This window comes from Piliocolobus tephrosceles, chromosome 9, assembly GCF_002776525.5.
Source record: "Piliocolobus tephrosceles isolate RC106 chromosome 9, ASM277652v3, whole genome shotgun sequence".
Taxonomy (NCBI): domain Eukaryota; kingdom Metazoa; phylum Chordata; class Mammalia; order Primates; family Cercopithecidae; genus Piliocolobus; species Piliocolobus tephrosceles.
In genome coordinates, this window is record NC_045442.1 from 60,997,207 (window position 1) to 61,017,462 (window position 20,256).

The following is a 20,256-nucleotide window of genomic DNA, read 5'->3' on the forward strand; positions in this document are numbered from 1 at the left end:
ATTTAGCCGGGAGTGGTGGCGGCGCCCGCAGTCCCAGCTACTCAGGAAGCCGAGGCAGGAGAAATGTCTTGAGCCCAGGAGGCGGAGCTTGCAGTGAGCCGAGATCGTGCCACTGCACTCCAGCCTGGGCAACAGAGCAAGACTCCACCTATAAAACAAACAAACAAACAAACAAAAAACGAAATACAGTATCCAATATTAAAGACAAATAGACAAATAAATGAGAAATCTGTAATTTGAATACATTATTCTACAAAGGATTCAGGTTTCCATGTATTATCTGCATAGGGAGCTATGAACTGACGTGCTAACCACTGAAGCACCCACGACATGTTACTAGCTCTGTTTATCACAGGCTGCTCTGCAAAACTCAAGTCTAAATATTTAACTTTTCACCTTTAGAAAGAGTCTATAACATGTTTCCATAAGGACCTTGAGAAACATAACATAAGCACAGTGTTAATGGAAAAATCAAACTCTCTAAAATATTTTAAAGGGGTTTATTCTGAGTGGCCATGGCCTAGGGAACAGTCTGGAGAGTGGTCCCCAGATGGCCGGGTTACAGTTTGGTTTTGTGCATTTTACAGAGACAGGAGTGACGGGCAAAGACATACATCAGTCCATGGAGGATGATGTTGGTTTGGCCCAAAAAGGTGGGGCATCTCAAAGAGAAGGAGGGCATAAGTCATAAATGGGTTTTAGGGATTCTTTACTTGACAATTGGTTGAGAAAGTTGAGCTACTGTCTAAAGACCTGAAGTCAGTGGGAAAGAAGGAGTGAGTCAAGATAAGGGGGTGTGGGGCCGAGGCCCTTGTTACATAAAGGAAACCTCACAGGTGGCAGCCCTTGGAGGGAAGAGATGGTGAATGTCTCTTTTCACACTTTAAAAGTGTCAGGCTCTCAGTTCATCGCTCCTAGATCTGGGAAAGGCTGAGAAAGGCAGGCCTGGCTGCATGAATAGATTCTCTACAGATGCAAATTTCCCCCAAAAAGACAGCTTTGCAGTACCATTTCAAAATATGTCAAAGCAACATATTTTGCAGTAAAATACTTTGATTTTCTTCAGGGTCTGCTATCTGTCATGGATGCTATAGCAGAGTCAGGTTGGAAAGTAAGCTACGTTATACCTGTTTAAGGAGCCCTTATGGTTGGTGAGGAGTGACTTCACCCTTGCTTTGCGTGACCTTAGGTTTTGTTCATAATTTGGAATCTTATGGCCACAGAGAGTCTGTTCTGTCGGTCTCAGGATCTCCATTTTAACCTAACACCGGTCAGCGGTGCCTAAACTCCAAAAGGGAGTGGGCATAACAAGGCATGTCTGACCTTCCTTCCTGTCATGGCCGGGAATTTCATTTTTAAGGTTTTTCTAGGGTCCCGTTGGCCAAGAGGGAAGTGCTCAGTCAGTAGGGAGACTTAGGATTTTAGTTTTAGTTTACAACCCTATACAGAAACACCCCACACACTCACGCAAGAGGGAGAGGGTAGAACCAGGCGTGTCTGATCTCCCTTCCATTCCGGCCAATAATTCTGTTTTTTGGGTTTCTCTGGGGGCCCTTTGGCCAAAAGGGGGTCCAGTCAGTCAGCTGTGGGCGGGGAGGAGGCTTAGAATTTTATTTTAGATTTACAACAGCTAGAACTTCAGAAATAGTTTTAAACATTTACATTATCTTCAACATCTTACTTTTACTATTTGCAAAGAGAAAACAATATAATTTTCAGATATACTTTACCAAATGGAGTGGTCCAGGTGGCGGGCTGGGTATTAAAGATAGCTTCGCAGCAAAATCTTTTATAGGATTATCAACTTCAAAATCTTTATAGAGCTTTAGATTAGCCAATAAACTGAAATTCAGAAAACAAAAATCAAACCGCAAAATAAAAATGAGAACCCAGTTGTCATCCTTAGCGTTTCTAATCACACTGGAATCTCCCCAGGGTCTGCAGCAGTGGCTCCAAGACCTTGCATCAAGAGCAGAGTCACCAAGCTGTTGGACAGCAGCAGAGTGGCCCCAGGTTGGCAGTAGTGCCTGAAAGGTGGCACAAAGGGAGCTTTATTTTCAAAGGGGGAGGCCTGGTCATGCTCTGTTTCCTCATCTGGGTGCTAGTTACATGTGTGTGTTCAGTTTGTGGAAAATCACTGGAATTTGTGCGTTTTTCTGTAGGTGTGTTTTACCTCAGTAAGGAATAAAAGAACAAACTTCTGGAAGGAGAGTGCTTGAAAAAGTCTGTTTCCAAAATGGACTCTGACTTTCAAAGTACTGTACACAATTTAAAATTGTAAGAGGGGCCGGGTGCGGTGGCTCACGCCTGTAATCCCAGCACTTTGGGAGGCCGAGGCAGGTGGATCACGAGGTCAGGAGATCGAGACCATCCTGGCTAACATTGTGAAACCCCATCTCTACTAAAAATACAAAAAATTAGCCGGGCATGGTGGTGGGCACCTGTAGTCCCAGCTACTCGGGAGGCTGAGGCAGGAGAATGGCGTGAACCCGGGAGGCGGAGTTTGCAGTAGGCCAAGATAGTGCCACTGCACTCCAGCCTGGGGGACAGAGTGAGACTCTGTCTCAAAAAAAAAGAAAAAAAAAAAAAACTATAAGAGAGGTGGGTGTGGTGGCTCACACTGGTATTCCCAGCACTTTGGGAGTCTGAGGCGGGAGAATCACTTGAGGCCAGGAGTTCAAGACCAGCCTGCACAAAATAGTGAGACCCCCGTCTCTACAAAAAATTTAAAAATTATCATGTTGTAGTGGTGCGCGCCTGTAGTCCCAGCTGCCTGGGAGATGGAGGTAGGAGGATCACTTGAGCCTGGGAGTGTGAGGACGCAGTGGACTATGATAGCGGCACTGCACTGCAGCCTGAGTGACTGTGAGACCTTGTCTCTCAAAAAAATCTGTAAATAAAAATTTAAAAAACAACTGCCCATACTCTGATTCCCAAAACACAATTAAATATACTCTTGCCCATTTTTTGTCCGTGTGGAGACATATTTGGCATATTATCACGCTAACAGAACAGACTTTTTTAAAACTACAAATTCGTGTTGTCACACTGCAATTTGAATTTCTGTCATTTGCCTCTTTTAGCTGCATTCTGTGTCCGTATTTTGCCCCTTCTAGTTCTGATCACACAGTAACGGGCACTGAGAAAGAAAGAAGCATGAAAATGAGCACATTTTTCAAGTTAAATATGTGTTTGCATGAATGTCTAGCAGGAGGATATCTGTTGCCCATCACAACACCTCCTTTCTTCCTGTCTCCCAAGGGCATCTGTCTGGCCACCACCCATTCATGTCAGCTAACAAAAGGTGGAAGTAACCATCTACATTTTACGGAAGAGGAAACTAGAGATTGGTGAAAACGTTGTTTACCTTCAAGTAATGAAGATCATCAGTTAGTAAATAAAAGGGGACCATGTCCAGGCTTACTCTGTCACTTCCTGGGCACTGGTGACAGACATTCAGCAAACATGCATATGCTCAATTCACCTGCTCATTGACTATGACCAGTCAGCTCTCTGTTCTCAAAGATATTTTATGTCGGCCGGGCGCGGTGGCTCAAGCCTGTAATCCCAGCACTGTGGGAGGCCGAGATGGGCGGATCACTAGGTCAGGAGATCGAGACCATCCTGGCTAACACGGTGAAACCCCGTCTCTACTAAAAAATACAAAAAACTAGCAGGGCGAGGTGGCGGGCACCTGTAGTCCCAGCTACTTGGGAGGCTGAGGCAGGAGAATGGCATAAACCCGGGAGGCAGAGCTTGCAGTGAGCTGAGATCTGGCCACTGCACCCCAGCCTGGGCAACAGAGCGAGACTCTGTCTCAAAAAAAAAAAAAAAAAAGATATTTTATGTCTATGGCAATAAAATGTAGACTAGACCCAAACTATGTCCAAAAGCCAGTTGTATTTTAAGAAGTAAACCACTGAAGTGCTGGGATTTGAATTACGGGTCATTGATTTGAACAGTAAGGTTCCAGCTCACCCTCCATGGGGCTCATCCCTCTGGTCAAGGCAGAAAGTCTCAAATGACTGCGCTTTGCAAGACACAGAATAGCACCCATTCAGCGATTTGCCACAGCTCATTCTCCAGCACGATGACACAAAGTGAACTGTTGTTAACTGCTTTCTCCTCAGCCTTTAATCAAACAAGTACAAATTCTAAGACTGTAACTTTACGAGACTCAAAAGAAACGGCTCCATGCACAAGTGCCCACTGGGACTGACCATATCTGAACTCAGACTACAGCCCCCGAAGTCACAAAAGCATCCTTTGATAACGAGAGCCTACTGGGTTCTACACGATGTCTTTCTGATTTTTCAAAAGTTCTTTACATCCTCAGCCTATCTACTTACTATCAGCAGGGAGACAGTTACAGGTTCTACAAAACAAGGTGGCAGGGTCTTGCTCTGTCACCTAGGCTGGAGTGCTGTGGTGCAATCACAGCTCACTGCAGCCTTGAACTCCTAGGCTCAAGCCATCGTCCTGCCTCAGCCTCCCCAGTAGCTGGGACTACAGGCACGCACCACGGCGCCCAATTAGTTTTTAAATTGTTTTTTAGAGACAGGGTATTGCTATGTTTCCCAGGCTTGTCTCAAACCCCTGGGCTCAAACAATCCTCCCATCTTAGCCTCCCAATATGCTGGGATTACAGGTGTGAGCCACCACACCCAGCCAAGGTCATCTTTAAAATGTCAATAAACCTCATCAGAACAAACAGCAGCCTCCTAATATTCTCAGCTAGGAAAAGAGTTTTTCCTAATATACGCCTCTTTGTGAAAATCTAAACAAAATGAAAATCCTGCACATCAACCTTACTTCCCACCGTGTGGCTTTATCCCTTTCCTACCATGCCATTACCGTATGTTACCAGTCACAGAGAGGAGCGCCTGCTGCCGCACCCCCCTGCCCACTACCCCCAGCCTTAAGCAGCAGCCTAAGAGGCACAGAGAACTGCCCCTCCTACTGCCCCCAGCCCCCGGTCCCCCAGCTCACCTGGAGAGGCACAGAGAGCTGCCCCCACCGTCCCCACCCCCCACCCCTCGGTGCCCTGGCTCACTGGAGAGGCACAGAGAGCTGTCCCCTACCACCCCCAGCCCCCGGTGCCCCAGCTCACCAGGAGAGGCAGTCCTTGAGGGAGTTGTAATAGGGGAACCTGGAGACCACGCACACGGCGTAGGGCACGAAGCAGCCAGCAGCGCCCACAGCTGGCCGGGATGGCTCCCCGTGCGTTGTGCCATTGTAGAAACAGTACTCATCCTACATGAAAAGCAACAGTGACATTGTCACCTCCCCACCTTGGCAATTCCAGTATCTGTTTCCAGTTGGGTCATGTTTCAGCACAGAACAAGCTGAGAGTCCACCATCCCCACCCCTGCAACGCTGGCCCTCCAGTTAAAGTCTACGGGGTCCCTATTCGGTGCTTGCACCATTTGAGGTGCTGAGGCTACAAAGAGAGCAAGATGCATTCCTGCCCCAGAGAAGCTGATGGCCTTGAGATAAGAACGAACGCATGATTAGAACACAGTAAGACCCAAGACACACAAAGGACTCTGCTTTACAAGGGGGGAAAATGCAGGAGCCACGCACAGGAAGCAGCACCCGCACGTGCCCAGGAAGACAGAGCAGGAGAGGAGGCCTCAGTCTGTGTGGGAGCCACAGCGGTCGTGTTCTAGAAGACCCAGCACACTGCCGAGCTTACAAGCGGCAAAGTATTTGGGGCTCACCAACTGGGCCCTGGGGAAGTGTTGTCAGTTTGGGGTTTTTTGTAGGGATGGAAGGGCATGATGATAGCTTTAGTGTGGGAACTGGCTGGATTTAGGGTACCTATAAGATATCCAGGTAAAGGGAGACGTCCAGGAAATAGTCAGCTACATCATTTGTTTATCTAGCAAAATTTAATAAACATCCGCTTTCCAAGGGTCAGTCTACTCAATTCCAACCCTGCCTGCTGCCGTGTCATCTCGGGCAGGTCTTTTAACCTGTCTCTGCCACCATGTCTCCATCTGTCATTTCCCAACCTCATTCACTGTGGTTAGGATTAAATGAATGACTGTACACAAAGTGCTTACCTCATGCCTGGTGCTGAGCTGCTCACGTGCGCGGCAGCTGCTGCTATTGTTACAGTAGCCGGGGGGAGCTGCAGCTACCCAGACACAATATGGTTCCCACCCTCAAGTCACGTAGTGTAGTGTCGTGTCGTGTCGGAGGAAAGGCAGAGGAGAGTATATGAGAGGAGCTGGGACTGTTTTATCAATAGAACGATAGTTGCGGGCTGGGCATGCAGCTCACACCTGTCATCCCAACACTTTTGGAGGCTGAGGCAGGATTCCAGTAGTTCAAGATCAGCATGGGCAACATAGCAAGATCTCATCTCTACAAAAAATACAAAATATTAGCTGGGCACGGTGGTGCACACCTGTGGTCCCAGCTACTCAGGAGACTGAGGTGGGAGAATCACTTGAGCTAGCCCTGGAGATCAAGGATGCAGTGAGCCGTGATCGCACCACTGCACTCCAGCCTGGGCGACACGAGACTGTCTCAAAAAAAAAGAAAGAACGATAGATATAGCGGTCATCCGGATACATGGCGAAGAAGGGGAGGTGAGTGCTGTGGGGCCTCGGGACACCCCGAAACTACACAGCTGCTAGGAGGGCAGGAGCGGGGCCAGGCATGCCCACGCCAGGCCGGCAAAGTGGGAACAGTGGCATCTGCTGTACCGATGCAAACCAGAGGGGCAGCTCCTTTGTTTAACATGTGTATTTCATGATAACGAAAATAACATGCTCGTTGCTCCTGGTAGGTGTTATTTCACAGACAAACTCCCAAGGTGCTTTTCTGAAAGATCCAACATTGTGGATCCTTTCTCATCTGCAACACTGGCTACATGGAGGGGCAGGATTCTCCACCTTCCTCTCATCCCTCCATTAACATAACCCTGGAAGAAAGGCCAGGCACTGCTGGCAGCCAGGTCACAGAGGCAGACGCCAGTCCCCTGCATGCACCGCCCGAGATCTGACCTTGGTTCTGCTCTCAGCACACTGTGAAAATGACCTCTCCCAAAAACATAAGATTATGCATTCAGAGCATCAAGTAGTAAGTTTTGCTCCTGCATATGCATTAAGAACATCCGGGTCTGTCAGTGCTGCCCCATGAGTTTCCAGGGACAGAATCCATGTGATTATACCTCACACCTCCCAACACTCAGTGTCACATGTGTAAGCACGCTTCTATCAACAAAGAAAACACGTGCCCTGGGCTCCGAGGGAATCCAGGCCAGCCACTTCTCTCGACTGCATGGAACTCACAGACTTCCCTTCACGGCACCAGGGCACCGAAACTAAGGCTCTGGCTTAGATCTTGAACTACTTTTTGCTTCGGGAAACCCTCTGGACGTGTGCAGCTGGTCACCCTGCACCTTTGGATACATCATTTCCCCTACAAGCTCCCCAAAGGCCGTCTGATTCACACACACGGCCCTACCCACACAACACTCGCAATATGTGTGACAGACCTAATACGCTGTCAAGTCCAAACCCCAATCGCTCACACCAAAGACAAAAGGCAGAAACAACCCACAGGTCCATTGATGGATACATGGAGAAATAAAACGCGGTCCATCCAAACGATGGAATGTCATTCAGCCATAAAAGGCCGCGGGGCACTGACACATGCTCCACGCACATGAACATCAAAACATGCTAAGGGGAAGAAGCTAGACAAGCAGGCCACGTGTTGTAGGAGTCCACTTACACGAAGTGGCCAGAATAGATACATCCAGAGACAGAAAGGGGATTAGCCAGCCAGGCGCAGCGCTCACGCCTGTAATGCCAGCACTTTGGGAGGCTGAGGCGGGTGGACCACCTGAGGTCAGCAGTTCGAAACCAGCCTGGCCAACATGGTGAAATCTCGTCTCTACTAAAAACACAAAAATTAGCCGGGCCTGGTGGTGGGCGCCTGTAGTCCCAGCTACTTGGGAGGCTGAGGCTGAGGCAGAAAAACCACTTGAACCCAGGAGGCGGAGGTTGCAGTGAGCTGAGATGGCGCCACTGCACTCCACCCTGGGCGACAGAGTGAGACCCCGTCTCAAAAAAAAAAAAAAAAAAAGCAAGCAGATTAGCCATCGCCAGGCAGGAAGGGGAAGCAGGACTGAAGCCTTAATGGTATGGGGCTTTCAGGGATGATGAAAACGTTTTGGACCCAGACACTGGTGGCGGTTGCACAATGCTGTGGATGTACTTAATGTTCCAGAACTGCACACTTTAAAATGGTTAAAATGGTGAATGCTGCGTTATGTGTATTTCACCATAATAAAAAATCTAAACCCAATTTCAGAGGGGAGTAACGGGAACCACCTACGTGCAGGGGCCGGTAGTACTGGGCCACCACGCCATAGGTCCTATTCCCGCAGACATCGGTCAGCACCAGGAAGTGGACGCGATCCTCCTTGGGTTCAGTGGCCACGCACACACCCCCTGCAGGCAGAAAGAGACGAAGAAGAATCCTGTTCTTGCCATGTGGCCTGGGTTACCCACGAGCTGATTACTTCACAGTGTTCAGGACACACCTCTCCAGTTATCAGTGGCAGCGCCTTCATGTCCAAGGTGAGTTTATTCTCCCGATCACGCCTCCGGCCATCTCTCCTCCCTGTGTCCCTCCCCACACAGCAATTTCTTTACAAGCTCTCAAGCACCTGCTAGCCAGTGGCAGTGCTTGCTGGGCGCAGCCGCCCATCTGGCGCCTGTCCCGAGTTTATAATCCCTGTGACCAGGAAATAGCACCAAGTTCTGAGGTGGGTGCTTATGCTAGGTGCTTTGTCTGAGTTTTCTGAAGACCACCAGAAAAATAAAGCCCCAAAATGCAAGCTCACCTGTTAACCGGAACTGGTGAGCCTGGGGACTAAGTGCAGGCCTGTGCTTCTTGCCCCAGTGAAACGGAAAACAGGAGGTGGGAGGGGGAAGCTCAGGTATGCCGGGGGTGGAACAGCTGCAGATGAACTGGGTGTATTTTTAACCTGTCTGCCAACCACTGCAAGACTTCATTTTAAGTGGAAGGGGAAAAGCCTTGAATGCACCAGGAACAAATGGTTTTACCTGGCAGTCCACACGCCTGCCTTCCAGGACTCAATTCTCCAAAACACCAGGACCGCACTCAATGATTTACATTTCCTTCAGCTTTAAAATCCCCAAGATAGGTCGAGCGGTGGCTCACACCTGTAATCCCAGCACTTTGGAAGGCCAAGGCGGGTGGATCACTTGAGGCCAAGGGTTCAAGACCAGCCTGGCCAACATGGTGAAACCCCATTTCTACTAAAGACATAAAGCCAGGCGTGGTGGTGGGCACCTGTAATCCCAGCTACTTGAGAGGCTGACACAGAAGAATCACTTGAACCCAGCAGGTGGAGGTTGAAGTGAGCAGAGATTGTGCTACTGAACTCCAACCTGAGCAACAGAGTGAGACTCTGTCACCACACACGCACAAAAAAAAAAATCCCCAAGATTAAGAAAACTAAATCCCACACAAGAGGAGGCAGTGAGGGTCCCTGGCTCTGCCGCTCGGGCCACCTCCCTTTGCCTGTGAGTTTCTGGGAACAGATCACTCTGGGCGGCTGGCAGCAGGAGGCCCCTAGTGGTGCCCACCTCCTAGACATACCTGGGAAGCACAGCTGGGGCAGGGCAAGGAGGTCCACGCCGTCCGGGACGGTGACATCCTCAGGCTCTGGCACTCTGGAGGGCCCCGGGAGGCCCTTCCACTGCTCTGGTCTGGGCCTCTCTCTCTTCTTTCTGAAGGAGCGCCTCCTGGTTTTACCGAGAGTGCCACAGTTTGCACCAGCCATTTGACTGTCCTCTTTACTGATAAAAGGAGGCACGAAAATGGACAAGACCTCTGGATCAAGAGCAGAAAGATGTTTGACTCCCTTTTTCTGAGCAACCTAAAAAAGGGAAAAATAAGAGTTACTTCTTGTTCCAGGGTGTCCTTTCTGTCTGAGCTTCACTGTTTTTCTCCTCCCCTCGGTGCCCACAAACACTAGCGCCTCAGCACTGTTGTTCAAAGGTGTCACTGGTGTGAGTAGCTTTTCCCACCTGAGGCTCCTGACAGTAAAGGGCTCCTGGGAAGCGTGTTTTAGGAACCTGCTGGGCCCTACGATCAGGGAAGCCACGCAGCCTCGCAGAGCCTGGCTCTTCAGCTGTGCACACGGACAGCAGGACCTTGCCTCCTTCCTATAAAGCACTGCGGTCCAGGCTGGGGACTGGGATCCAGACCTGAGCTCAAGTCCTGGCTGTGCCTCCACCTCCTGGCAGCAAGCTTCTTTGTCCCTTTAAGGGGCGAGTACAGGGAATAAGGGAGACAATGTAGGTCTGGTACTCAGCCCAGTGGGGCTGCCGGGAGCCCGTGGATATACTCTTCAGCCCTCCCTGGGTGGGGGGCAGGCTCTGTATATTGTCAAACCCCATACACACACATTTACCAGGGCCACGCCCTCTGTGCCCCCACCCGGGCCGGTGCTGCCTTTCTACCACACGGATCTGGGAGGATGCACGGGGTGAGAAGAAACGGCACTGGTGGGTACAGAGGAGACATGTGCCCTTCCTCGGCTGACCAAAGAACCCCTCGAATCAATAAAAGGGGGGCATTTGGCCTGTCTCCACTTTAACTTGGCATAATTTTTGTTTTTGCCTTTCTTCTTCCCATCCTTCCCTAAAATAACATAAAGCACATGGGCTATCCCTTCGATCTCTCTTCCATGTTACTACTATGCCCAATACAGCTCCTAGTACCGAGCTAGGACTAAACAAATACTGCTGCCTGGCTGATTTCAGATCTTTCCAAGGTGGGTAAGCTGCAGTCCGTGAGCAAGAAGGAAGTGGTTCCAGTGCTAAACTAGCCCGAAACAGCAAAGCCTAAGCAAGAGGCCCTGGGTACCCAAGGCATGGAGAGACAGGAGGCGGCCGAGGGCAGGTAGTCAAGGGTCTTTAAGGGACCCTAGAAAGGACAGCTTTGCCAGGCGCAGTGACTCATGCCTGTGATCCCAGCACTTTGGGAGGCCAGAGCGGGAGGACTGCTTGAGCCCAGGAGTTCAAGGCCAGCCTAGGCAACAAAATAAGACCTCGTCTCTACAAAAAGTAAAAAAATTAGCCAGGCATGGTGGTGCATGCCTGTGGTCCCAGCTACACGGGAGGCTAAGGCAGAAGGATCACCTGAGCCTAGGAGGCTGAGGCTGCAGTGAGCTGTGATCACACCACTGTATTCTGGCCTGGGTGAAAAAGCAAGACCGGGTCTCAAAAAAAAAAAAAAAAAAAAAAGGAAAGAAGGAAGGAAGGAAGGAAGGAAAGAAGGAAAGAAAGAAAGAAAAAAAGGATAGCACCACCGCCCAGAGAAATGGGACCTTGGCTGATAGAAAAGGCACAGCCAACACTCAACATTCCAGTAAGACGCAGCAGTGACAAAAGGGGAGCTCTTACGCTGGAAGAAATTTCAACAGCGGCAGCAGTTTCCATCAGTAAGCACACTCTAATCTCTATGTGATGATTTGCATGCTACATCACTCAAATTCAGTCAACAATGTTGCTTTACATTTGGAGAAAAAAATGTATCAGTAGGAACCAGGACAAAACATGGGAAATCCATATTATTGTATAATGTAAAAGCTCTAGTGTAGCATGCATTAAAGAAGTCCATTTCCTCAATTACATGTCACTTTCTCTAAAACTTTCCTATCAGAATTGAACGGTTCTGACCTAACAAACGGAGCATGTCCAAGGCAGCATATGAGATGAGTGAGCAGCCCTCCTCCTGGATCCTCGAACTGCCTTGATCCCGCCTCCCTTCTGGTTTCCCTTGGTCTGACGGCTCCTCTCTGGCCCCCACAGACCCTTTTCAGTCCTGCTCACATGTTGCGACTCCCAGGCCTGGGTCCTTCACCTTCCTCCTGGAGGACCTCAGCACTCACAGCACAGACCCAAACGGACAGCCCAGAGTCCTACTCGCAGCCTACACCTCTTTCCAGTCCCAGGCTCCCCCTGACTGCCTCCTGCCACCCCCACAGCACCTCTGGGGTCCCTTAAACTTACAGTCTCAAAAAGTAAGCTCCTGCTAGTTTCCAAAAAGCCTGATCTTCCACCTATGTTCTCTGCAACAAACACAGTGCAGTTCAGGTCTTCAGAGCTGGGACTCCAGCCCCTCACGCCCTGCCCCCATCATGCCCCACCTGCAGACCCACACCTCGGCCACTGGTCCTGGAGAGCCTCTCCATCAGCTCGCTGCTGCCCCACTGCACCATGTTTGCACACCAAGCACCTGCATGACCCGTGGCTCCGGGCAGGTAGCGAGTAACCAGAAGCAAAGCCTTGGAGGTTTCTGTCAGGAGAAGAAGGAAGACACTGCCTCCCACCCAGCCTAGGGCTCCCCACTAGCATCTTGTCCACTTTCTCAAAGAGGGACGTCCCCGTCTGACTGCAGACCAGATACTTTGTGGCCCCAACCCAGCCCTGAAGCATCACAGTCCCATCCCCACATTGAAGAATGCATGTTTGTTTCGCCACGTCAGGATACTGTATCTTCCCATGTGTCATACGTGGGCATGAGTCATAGGACAGTGCTCCCCTGAGCAGCAGGCCAGCTCGCTCCCTAAGCCAGGATGCCCCCGGAGCCAAGCATGACTAAGCCCCCTGGGGTTCTCAGGACACAGAGCACCTCTGCAATGACCTGCTTTTACCCTGCTTTCCCCTGCTCTTCCATGGGCTCAGGGCCCAGCCCCTCACTGCTCCACCTGCGCTGGGGCAGACCCTCCAGCCCCCACACTCACTGAAGGGGGTCTTGGCCACCCTGCAGCCAGGGCCACAGGCTCCTCCAGGCCCCCACCTCCCGGCTCATCACCCCCTGGGGCATCTCGGCCCTGCCCAGTGGTATTCTACCACCTTCCATTGAGGCAGTGCGGTGCAGCAGAAATTGTGTTGTACTCCTCTCCGTCCACACATTTAGCAGAGAAGATGACTGAGGCGACACTGTTCCTCATTCACACTCCTGGCACCTGGGATCTCTTAGAGGCACGCTCAGCCTGGACTGAACATTGGTTCGGTTGACTTGACTAGTTCAGTTGGTTGACTAGAGTCAACACCCGCCCTGTCATTCCTCTAGTTATCTCTTGTCACTTACAATGATGTGCCCCAGATCCAATCAACTTGGCATTCAGTTGCTCACCATACACCTGTTTTTTCTCAGGATGAAATATCTGTTGTCTTTTCTGAATGGACAAGCAATACAATCTCATTTTGCAAAATAACAATATAAAGGCCAGGCACAGTGGCTCATGCCTGTAATCCCAGCACTTTGGGAGGCTGAGGCGGGCAGATCACCTGAGGTTGGGAGTTCAAGACTAGCCTGACCAACATGGAGAAACCCCCTGCCTACTAAAAATACAAAATTAGCCAGGCATAGTGGTACATGCCTGTAATCCCAGCTACTCGGGCGGCTCAGGCAGGAGAATCACTTGAACCTGGGAGGCGGAGGTTGTGATGAGCCGAGACTGCACCATTGCACTCCAGCCTGGGCAACAAGAGCGAAAGTCCGTCCCCCTCCCAAAAAAATAAACAACAATATAGAAATAATAAAGGAGCTAATAGAAAGGGATGACACACTTTGTACAGGGTGACTATATCCTTCCCATTTTATGAATTTGTATGCATTTTATACATTTTAATGCATGTATAAATGTATAGATTTGTTTCACAAATGTAGTAATCCTACATAACAGGTTCCATTAGCTGTTTTAACTACTCCATGTGGCTGACCTCCCTGTTCACAACTGTGCAGTATCACAATAACACAGCATGTGTCAACTCAGTCATGTATTGACCCAGCCTCCTCCTGAGAGATGTGTGGGTGGCTCTCAAGTCTTCACCACACTGAACAGAGCAGTGACACACACTTGCACGCACCCAGTTCTTTCCCTAGAATAAATTCCTGACAACGGAAGTCTTGGCACAAGAGTGTTCAGAGGTTACTTGGTGATACAAGCTGTGGCTGCCCTCAGCCCACAGACCCCACCACCACTGAGATGCTAGTCACCTCTGCCAGTCTGCAGCAGGACGTGAGGTCATTTCCCGTTCTTCTGTCCCGGGTGCGGACTTACTAAACCCCTACCCAATAACCATCATTTTGGTTTTTAAAACTGCTAATTAAAAAGCAAACACCAGAACACTCTCATTGACTTGAGTCACAGATTAATTTCTAAGTTAGAATACAGAGTGCAATTCATCTTCACTATAGGATCGGCCATTATTAAGAGGATAACACAAAGTCATAGATTTTTTTTTTACTACTCTCCAACTGTTTAGTTAGAATTCAATGAAATTTAAAATCCAGTTTCTCAGCTCACTGGCCACTCTACAAGCTCAGTGACCACATGGCCAGTGGCTATTGTACTGGACGGTGCAAAGAGAGGACACAGACTGCCATCACCCAGGAAGATCAGCTGGCCAGTGCTGCTCCGAAACTGAAAGTCTGGATGATGTCCACTAAAAACCATAACAATGGAGCTTCACACGCACGAATTATGCAGGTGACCTGCACTATGGAAGATACTCAGAACACTTTCCACCCCTGTGTGATGGATTTATGATGGATCCCGTCACACCTATGTCTAGTCTCCATAGCAACTAATAAAGGGGTGGCGGTGGGGCGCGCTATATTAAAGGGGTGGAGGGGAATGTAACTAACCACAGTAACTAACATCAGTCTACATTCTCAAATTCTCCGTCACCATTCCCAACAAAACAAACACCACTCCCCCTTCTAGGAAATGAAACGAAAAGGGCCCTCCACTATCCAACATGAAGCTGGATATCCCTCATACCTCCGGACCTCTGTTTTCATGTCTCATCAAGAAGGAATGCCTGGGCCACAGAGAAATGGGGATTTGTAAAAGTCAAGGTAAAAATGATTTAAAAGTCTTGGACATTCAGGCCAGGTGCAGTGGCTCACGCCTGTAATCCCAGCATTTTGGGAGGCCAAGGTGGGCAGATCACAAGGTCAGGAGATGGAGACCATCCTGGCTAACAGGGTGAAACCCCGTTTCTACTAAAAATACAAAAAAAAAAAATCTGCTGGGCATGGTAGCAGGCACCTGTAGTCCCAGCTACTTGGGAGGCTGAGGCAGGGGAATGGTGTGAAGCTCCGGGGGGCGGAGCTTGCAGTGAGCTGAGATTGCACCACTGCACTCCAGCCTGGGAGACAAGCAAGACTCCACCTAAAAAAACAAAAAACAAAAAACAAAAAAACCCTTGGACATTCAAAATAGAACTGCCGGAGAAAACCTAAATACATAAAATCATATGTTTGCTTAACTATAACATCAATGTTGACCTTAAAAGTAGGATGGATCCAAGAAATTGAATCCATCCCCTAATGCTCCTTTTTTTCTTAGTCCTTCACCATTTTTCTCTCCGCCCTTTGCCAAACCCCTAACAGAATCAAAAGACAAAGTAAAGAGGACAAAGTTAAACATGCACAGTAGCACACTGTCCATACTCTCACTTAACCTGGGAACATGAAAATGTTGCAGCGTGTTTAGTTCAGGAATGCACCATTGGCTGGGCGCAGTGGCTCACGCCTGTAATCCCAGCACTTTGGGAGGCTGAGGTGGGAGGATCACTTGAGCTCAGGAATTGGAGACGAGCCTGGGCGACACAGTGAGACCTCCTCTCTATTATAAAATAAAAATAATAATAAAGAAATTTAAAAAAAAAAAGAAAGCACCACTGCAAATATTCCAGTTGATTCACTCTGCTCTCAAAAGACATGTCTCACACCAAGCAACTAATCCCCATGTTGTAACCGCCCTGGAGGAAAGACATCCCGCGGCTGAGGAGACCACAGCAGTAACTAGGTCATTTCCTATTCGAAGAAAAAGGAGGCAATGCCATTTGGCAAATTCGAGGTAGAGACACAAATCAATTCATGATGTTGCGAGGAGACAGAGTTCAAACGGGATCTACTGACATGACAGGGCGTTGAGGGGAAGGAAAGGTTGAGGCAAACGCGGAAACTATTTCCATAGGAGAAGGCTTTTTCACTGAAGTCAAAGCTGGCTTTGTACTGACGCCTAGCAAGGGAAACTCACTGGACACTCACAGACATTCATCTGGTTACTTGCAGGAACATTCACCTTTCTGGGTGACACCCTCTGCCCTGCAGTCTTCATTTTCCCTGGATAGCCCAGCGTCATTTAAATACTCAGAAGCCTCTCTGCCTTTCAATGCTGTCGTCTGCAAAGAGATGAACGGACCTGTGCAGACGCTGGCCAGTGACGCCGGGATCTCCAGGTAACATGACCCAGTCACTGTGTCACAGACAGGCGGGCCAGGAGGAAACCAGAGCCACAGATGGATTCCAGGGAAAGCCAGCGTTACAGAATTAGGAAAAGCTGGAGAAGAAAAAGGAAAACGAGAATTTCCAAAACTGCCGCTTTCCCAGCAGAAGGGAGATGAAGTTGTCACTTTGGCTGCGAGGGTGCAGAGATGGAGGAAGGGTTGGGGTGGGGATGGTACTGCAAGTGAGAAAAATAGCTATAGGCTTCATCGCAAAGCGGTTCATGCAGAATACACGAGGCCAGCGGCTAACTTGCTCTCTCATTATTCCGTGCCTGGTGCAGAACCCACTACCCAGGTGACAACACATCCCAGCATAAAGAATAAAATCATTCACGGCTGGGCCCGCTAGACCGTGAGGCTCCGGCGGCTTCCGCCCGTTGTCTGGTGCACCCCACCTTCAGCACCTGCCCAAGATGGGGGCGACTGAAGACAGAGGCCCCAGAGACGCTCCGAGGCAAGGCACCCCCAGATTCCTGGCTGGCAGCCCAAGTTCGCAGCCGAGGGCCCAGGGCGGGGAGAGGAGAGGAAAGGAAGGAAGGGGAGCAGGACGCTGCTCCGGGGCACCTGCCTGAGCTCGGGTGGGGTCCCTGGCCACAGGCGCGCTGGGTCACTGCCGGGGGGACCGGGACTCAGCCCTCGGAAAGTCCGCCCCAGCCCGCGGGGCACCCGGGCACCCGCTCTCCGACTACTGCCCCGGCTGCTGCCTCGCGGCTCACGTCCGCCTCAGTTTCCCCTCCGGCCCCTTACCTGCTCGAGGCTTTGGAGGCTGTCCCGGGAGGCGCCCAGCAGCGCGCACAGCTCCAGCAGCCTCGAGGGCAGCGACAAGTGCTGCGACGCGGCCTCCGCCATGGCTGCCCGCCGCCCGCTGTGGGTACCGCGCTCGGGTGCCTCGGCCGCTCAGCCGCCCGCAGACCCCTGGGGACCCGCCGCGCCGCCTGGGGTTAGGGTGCGCTGCGAGCGCCGTCCGCGGGGCGGGGCTGGAGGCAGGGCCTGAAGGGGCGGGGCCCGAGCCGAGGCGGGGCCTGGAGAGCCCCAGCGGATCCCGCGGGGAGACAGAGTTTGGGGGCGGGGCTTGACTGGATGGGGAGGTCCTGGGCGGGGCTTGGAGTGGCTGGCCCGGCCCCAGGGACGCGGACTTAGGGGCGGGGCCAGTCCTGGGGCGGGTGCTGCTGGAAACCCGCGTGCCGTCATTTCCGAACCCGCCTGCGGGCCCTGGCGCGTGCGCGGCGTTGTAGCACGCGCCCCCTTCCTTCGGCCCCGCCCCGCCCCACTGGCCGCCCGCTCCCTGGGGGACCGAGGGAGGAACGGGCGGGGTCCTCAGGTGCCCGGCGACGTCATCCAGCCCCCTAGGCTCCAGGGCGCAAAGGGTCCCCTGATCTGGCAGTCCCTGGACCCACCCTGGAGAGCGTGGGGGCCCAAAGGCCGGACGCGCCGTCCGCCGCGGCCTCCGGGAAGGCCTCCCTTGCCAGGACAGCGGAGTTGGCCGGATGTGGACAGCAGGAAGGGCCAGCGGGAGGGGGGTTGGAAAGATCCACTCCTGGTTAATAACTCTGCCGGGTTAACCTAGGGCCGGCCATGTCCAGTACGGACTTGAGTAAAATTCAGCAGGAAAGGGAGCAGAGTGGGCGCTGCTAGAGGGAGGCTTCAGGACTGAGGGTCAGAGGCCCAAGGCCTGGCAGGGCCCTTCCGTCGTGAGCTCCAGGGGAGCTCCAGCTCCATCAGCTTGGCCTGATGACCGGTGGGCCACGGGCCTCTTCCAGCCTCAGGCTGACCCCAGAGAAAGGGCAGCCCACAAGCCCGGGAGGCCGACTTGCTGCCTGGTCATTGCTGCAGAGCCTGGAGGGGGCCCAGGCTCAGTCCCTGCTGACCTTCGGCTCCCTTTATCCTGCCATAGCCATCTGTGTAACCCAGGGGAAATGATTCCAAAGGGACTTCCACTTCTGATAATCTATGATTCTGTTTTTTAAAAAACAAAACTCTAAATTGCTTAATGTCAAACATCTGTCATCAGCTGACCAGGAAAAGGAACAGTAGGTACAAAGCAAGGCAACATCAGAAAGGGGAGCCCTGAGGAATTTCTCCCTCCTTCCCCAAGCTGGGTGAGGTCGTGACTGCAGCCTGACTCACGGGTTTTATTTCGCTTAGTAACCTAAAGATGGCGAGGATCCGCTAGTTCTGCCTCAGGCCTGGAGGCTGCCTGCCGTGGGTGACTCTCATCGGTGAGCCCAGGCCACAGTTGTTATAATCTCTGACTTCAAAAGAAAGACCGATTTCATGCACAATTGCCTGTCTCTCTCGACAGTGGCATCCGTTTTTGTTGCTGTCTTTCTGCTTGTTTTTGAGACAAGAGTTTTGCTCTTGTAGCCCAGGCTGCAGTGCAGTGGCGTGATCTCAGCTCACCGCAACCTCCACCTCCCAGGTTCAAGCGATTCTCCTGCCTCAGCCTCCAGAGTAGCTGGAATTACAGGCGCCCACTACCACACCTCACTAATTTTTGTATTTTTAGTGGAGATGGGGTTTCACCATGTTAGCCAAGCTGGTCTCAAACTCCTGACCTTAGGTGATCCACCTGCTTTGGCCTCCCAAAGTCCTGGGATTACAGGCGTGAGCCACCACGCCCAGCCTCGGTGGCCTCATTTTTAGCAGCCTCTGCAAAGTGCACAGTCTGAGTCCATCACCTGGAGTCCCCAGCATGCAGGAGAGAGGCTCTCAGCCTGGGCTGGAGCCATGAGCCACTCCCTGAGGGCGCACGGGGCCTGGGTCTGGCTCCTCTGTGTGTTGCTATGTGACAGGTGAGCTCAACAGCCCTAAGCCGTGACTTCCTGAGGGGCAGTGGTCAAGATTCAAGGAGGTAAACACATGGCAGCTCTTGCCACAAGGACCCAGTGAGGCTCAAGCGAGAGCAGGTCTCTGCTGTCCCTTTATTGCCAAAAGGCCAAATGCTTTAAGGAAGAGAGCTCCAGCAGTGCACAGAGCTTGCAGTTGACTCCGTTAGGCCCCCTTTTCCTCCTCTTTAAAACCAGATAATTGGGCCAGATGACCTCTGAGGGGCTCCCAGCTCTGCGCTTGTTAATACATTCCTGTTTCTCATGCCACAGGTCCTTCCAAAGTGCCTACGGAAAGCTTTGGCCCATCCTTGAAAAATTGCTAATGGGTTTGGAGATCCAAGGTGGAGATGACTAGCAATCAAGCTCAAAGGTGGAAAAGTCACGTCGAGGCAGATGAGCAGATGAGGGGACCTCGAGAAGAAGAGAGGGGCACGGAGAGCCCAGCCAGCAGGAACAGTTGCCCCAGTAGGCAGCACTGCCCCACATCAGAGTCGAGGAAAGCAAAGCTCAGACTGGATAAAAGAAAGCTGCAAACACGGTCAGCGCCACTGCATGTGGGCTCAGAGCACGTGACCCTCCTTCCCTGTGTGTGCCTGTGAAATGGGTTTACTGCTCTAACTCTCAGGGACACTGTGAAGATCAAACGAGAAAATAGAAATAAACATGATTTATAAACCATAAAGTACTGATACCAAAAGAGGGGCGAGCTCAACATTGCGAATGTGCTGATACTAAACGGTTCACTTTAAGATGGTTTTACGGTGTGTGAATTTCACTTGAATAAATTTTTTTAATGGAGTTCATGGGGACGCTGCAGGATGTCAATAACCTTTGGACATTTTAGCAGCACTTCAGGTGTTAAAATTATTTTTTTAAAAATACAGGATGAAGGGAAAAGCTTCTTGACATTGGATCTGGCAGTGATTCCTTGCATATGACCCCAAAAGCACAGATAACAAAAGAAAAAATAGTTAAATTGTCTTCATCAAAGTTAAAACTTTTGTACATCAAAGAACTCTTTCAAAAGAGTGAAAAAGTCACAGAATAAGAGAAAATGTTTGCCG

At 50.9% G+C, this 20,256-nt stretch overlaps 1 protein-coding gene and 1 long non-coding RNA gene across 4 annotated transcripts; one reads left to right on the forward strand and one right to left on the reverse strand.

Annotated features, from left to right (window-relative positions):
• Positions 1-228: 228 nt before the first annotated feature.
• On the reverse strand, positions 229-17,341 carry LOC116418914 (DENN domain-containing protein 3-like). Of its 2 annotated transcripts, XM_031936178.1 has the most exons (5): positions 17,112-17,341; positions 9,646-9,925; positions 8,353-8,468; positions 5,111-5,253; positions 229-1,842 (listed from the first exon to the last, which is right to left on the reverse strand). In XM_031936178.1, the coding sequence occupies exons 1-5, from the start codon at positions 17,211-17,213 to the stop codon at positions 1,716-1,718; spliced, it is 768 nt and encodes a 255-aa protein (XP_031792038.1). In that variant the 5' UTR covers positions 17,214-17,341; the 3' UTR covers positions 229-1,715. The 2 variants fall into 2 exon arrangements, with proteins under 2 accessions (XP_031792038.1, XP_031792039.1); XM_031936179.1 differs by lacking the exon at positions 229-1,842 and having other exon boundaries at positions 5,107-5,253.
• Positions 15,955-19,995, forward strand: LOC116418915. Of its 2 annotated transcripts, none has more exons than XR_004229123.1 (2): positions 15,955-16,316; positions 19,463-19,995. It is a non-coding gene; the product is annotated as an uncharacterized LOC116418915 (long non-coding RNA). The 2 variants fall into 2 exon arrangements; XR_004229124.1 differs by lacking the exon at positions 15,955-16,316 and adding an exon at positions 17,605-18,583.
• The last annotated feature ends 261 nt before the right edge of the window (positions 19,996-20,256 follow it).

Excerpts from the sequence above, each read along its gene's own strand:
- LOC116418914 (XM_031936178.1), bottom strand. The coding sequence starts at position 17,213 with ATGGCGGAGGCCGCGTCGCAGCACTTGTCGCTGCCCTCGAGGCTGCTG. Across the intron at positions 9,926-17,111 it reads GCCTCCAAAGCCTCGAGCAG|GTTGCTCAGAAAAAGGGAGT; the intron begins GTAAGGGGCCGG and ends TCCCTTTTTTAG. Across the intron at positions 5,254-8,352 it reads AGTACTACCGGCCCCTGCAC|GATGAGTACTGTTTCTACAA; the intron begins GTAGGTGGTTCC and ends CTTTTCATGTAG.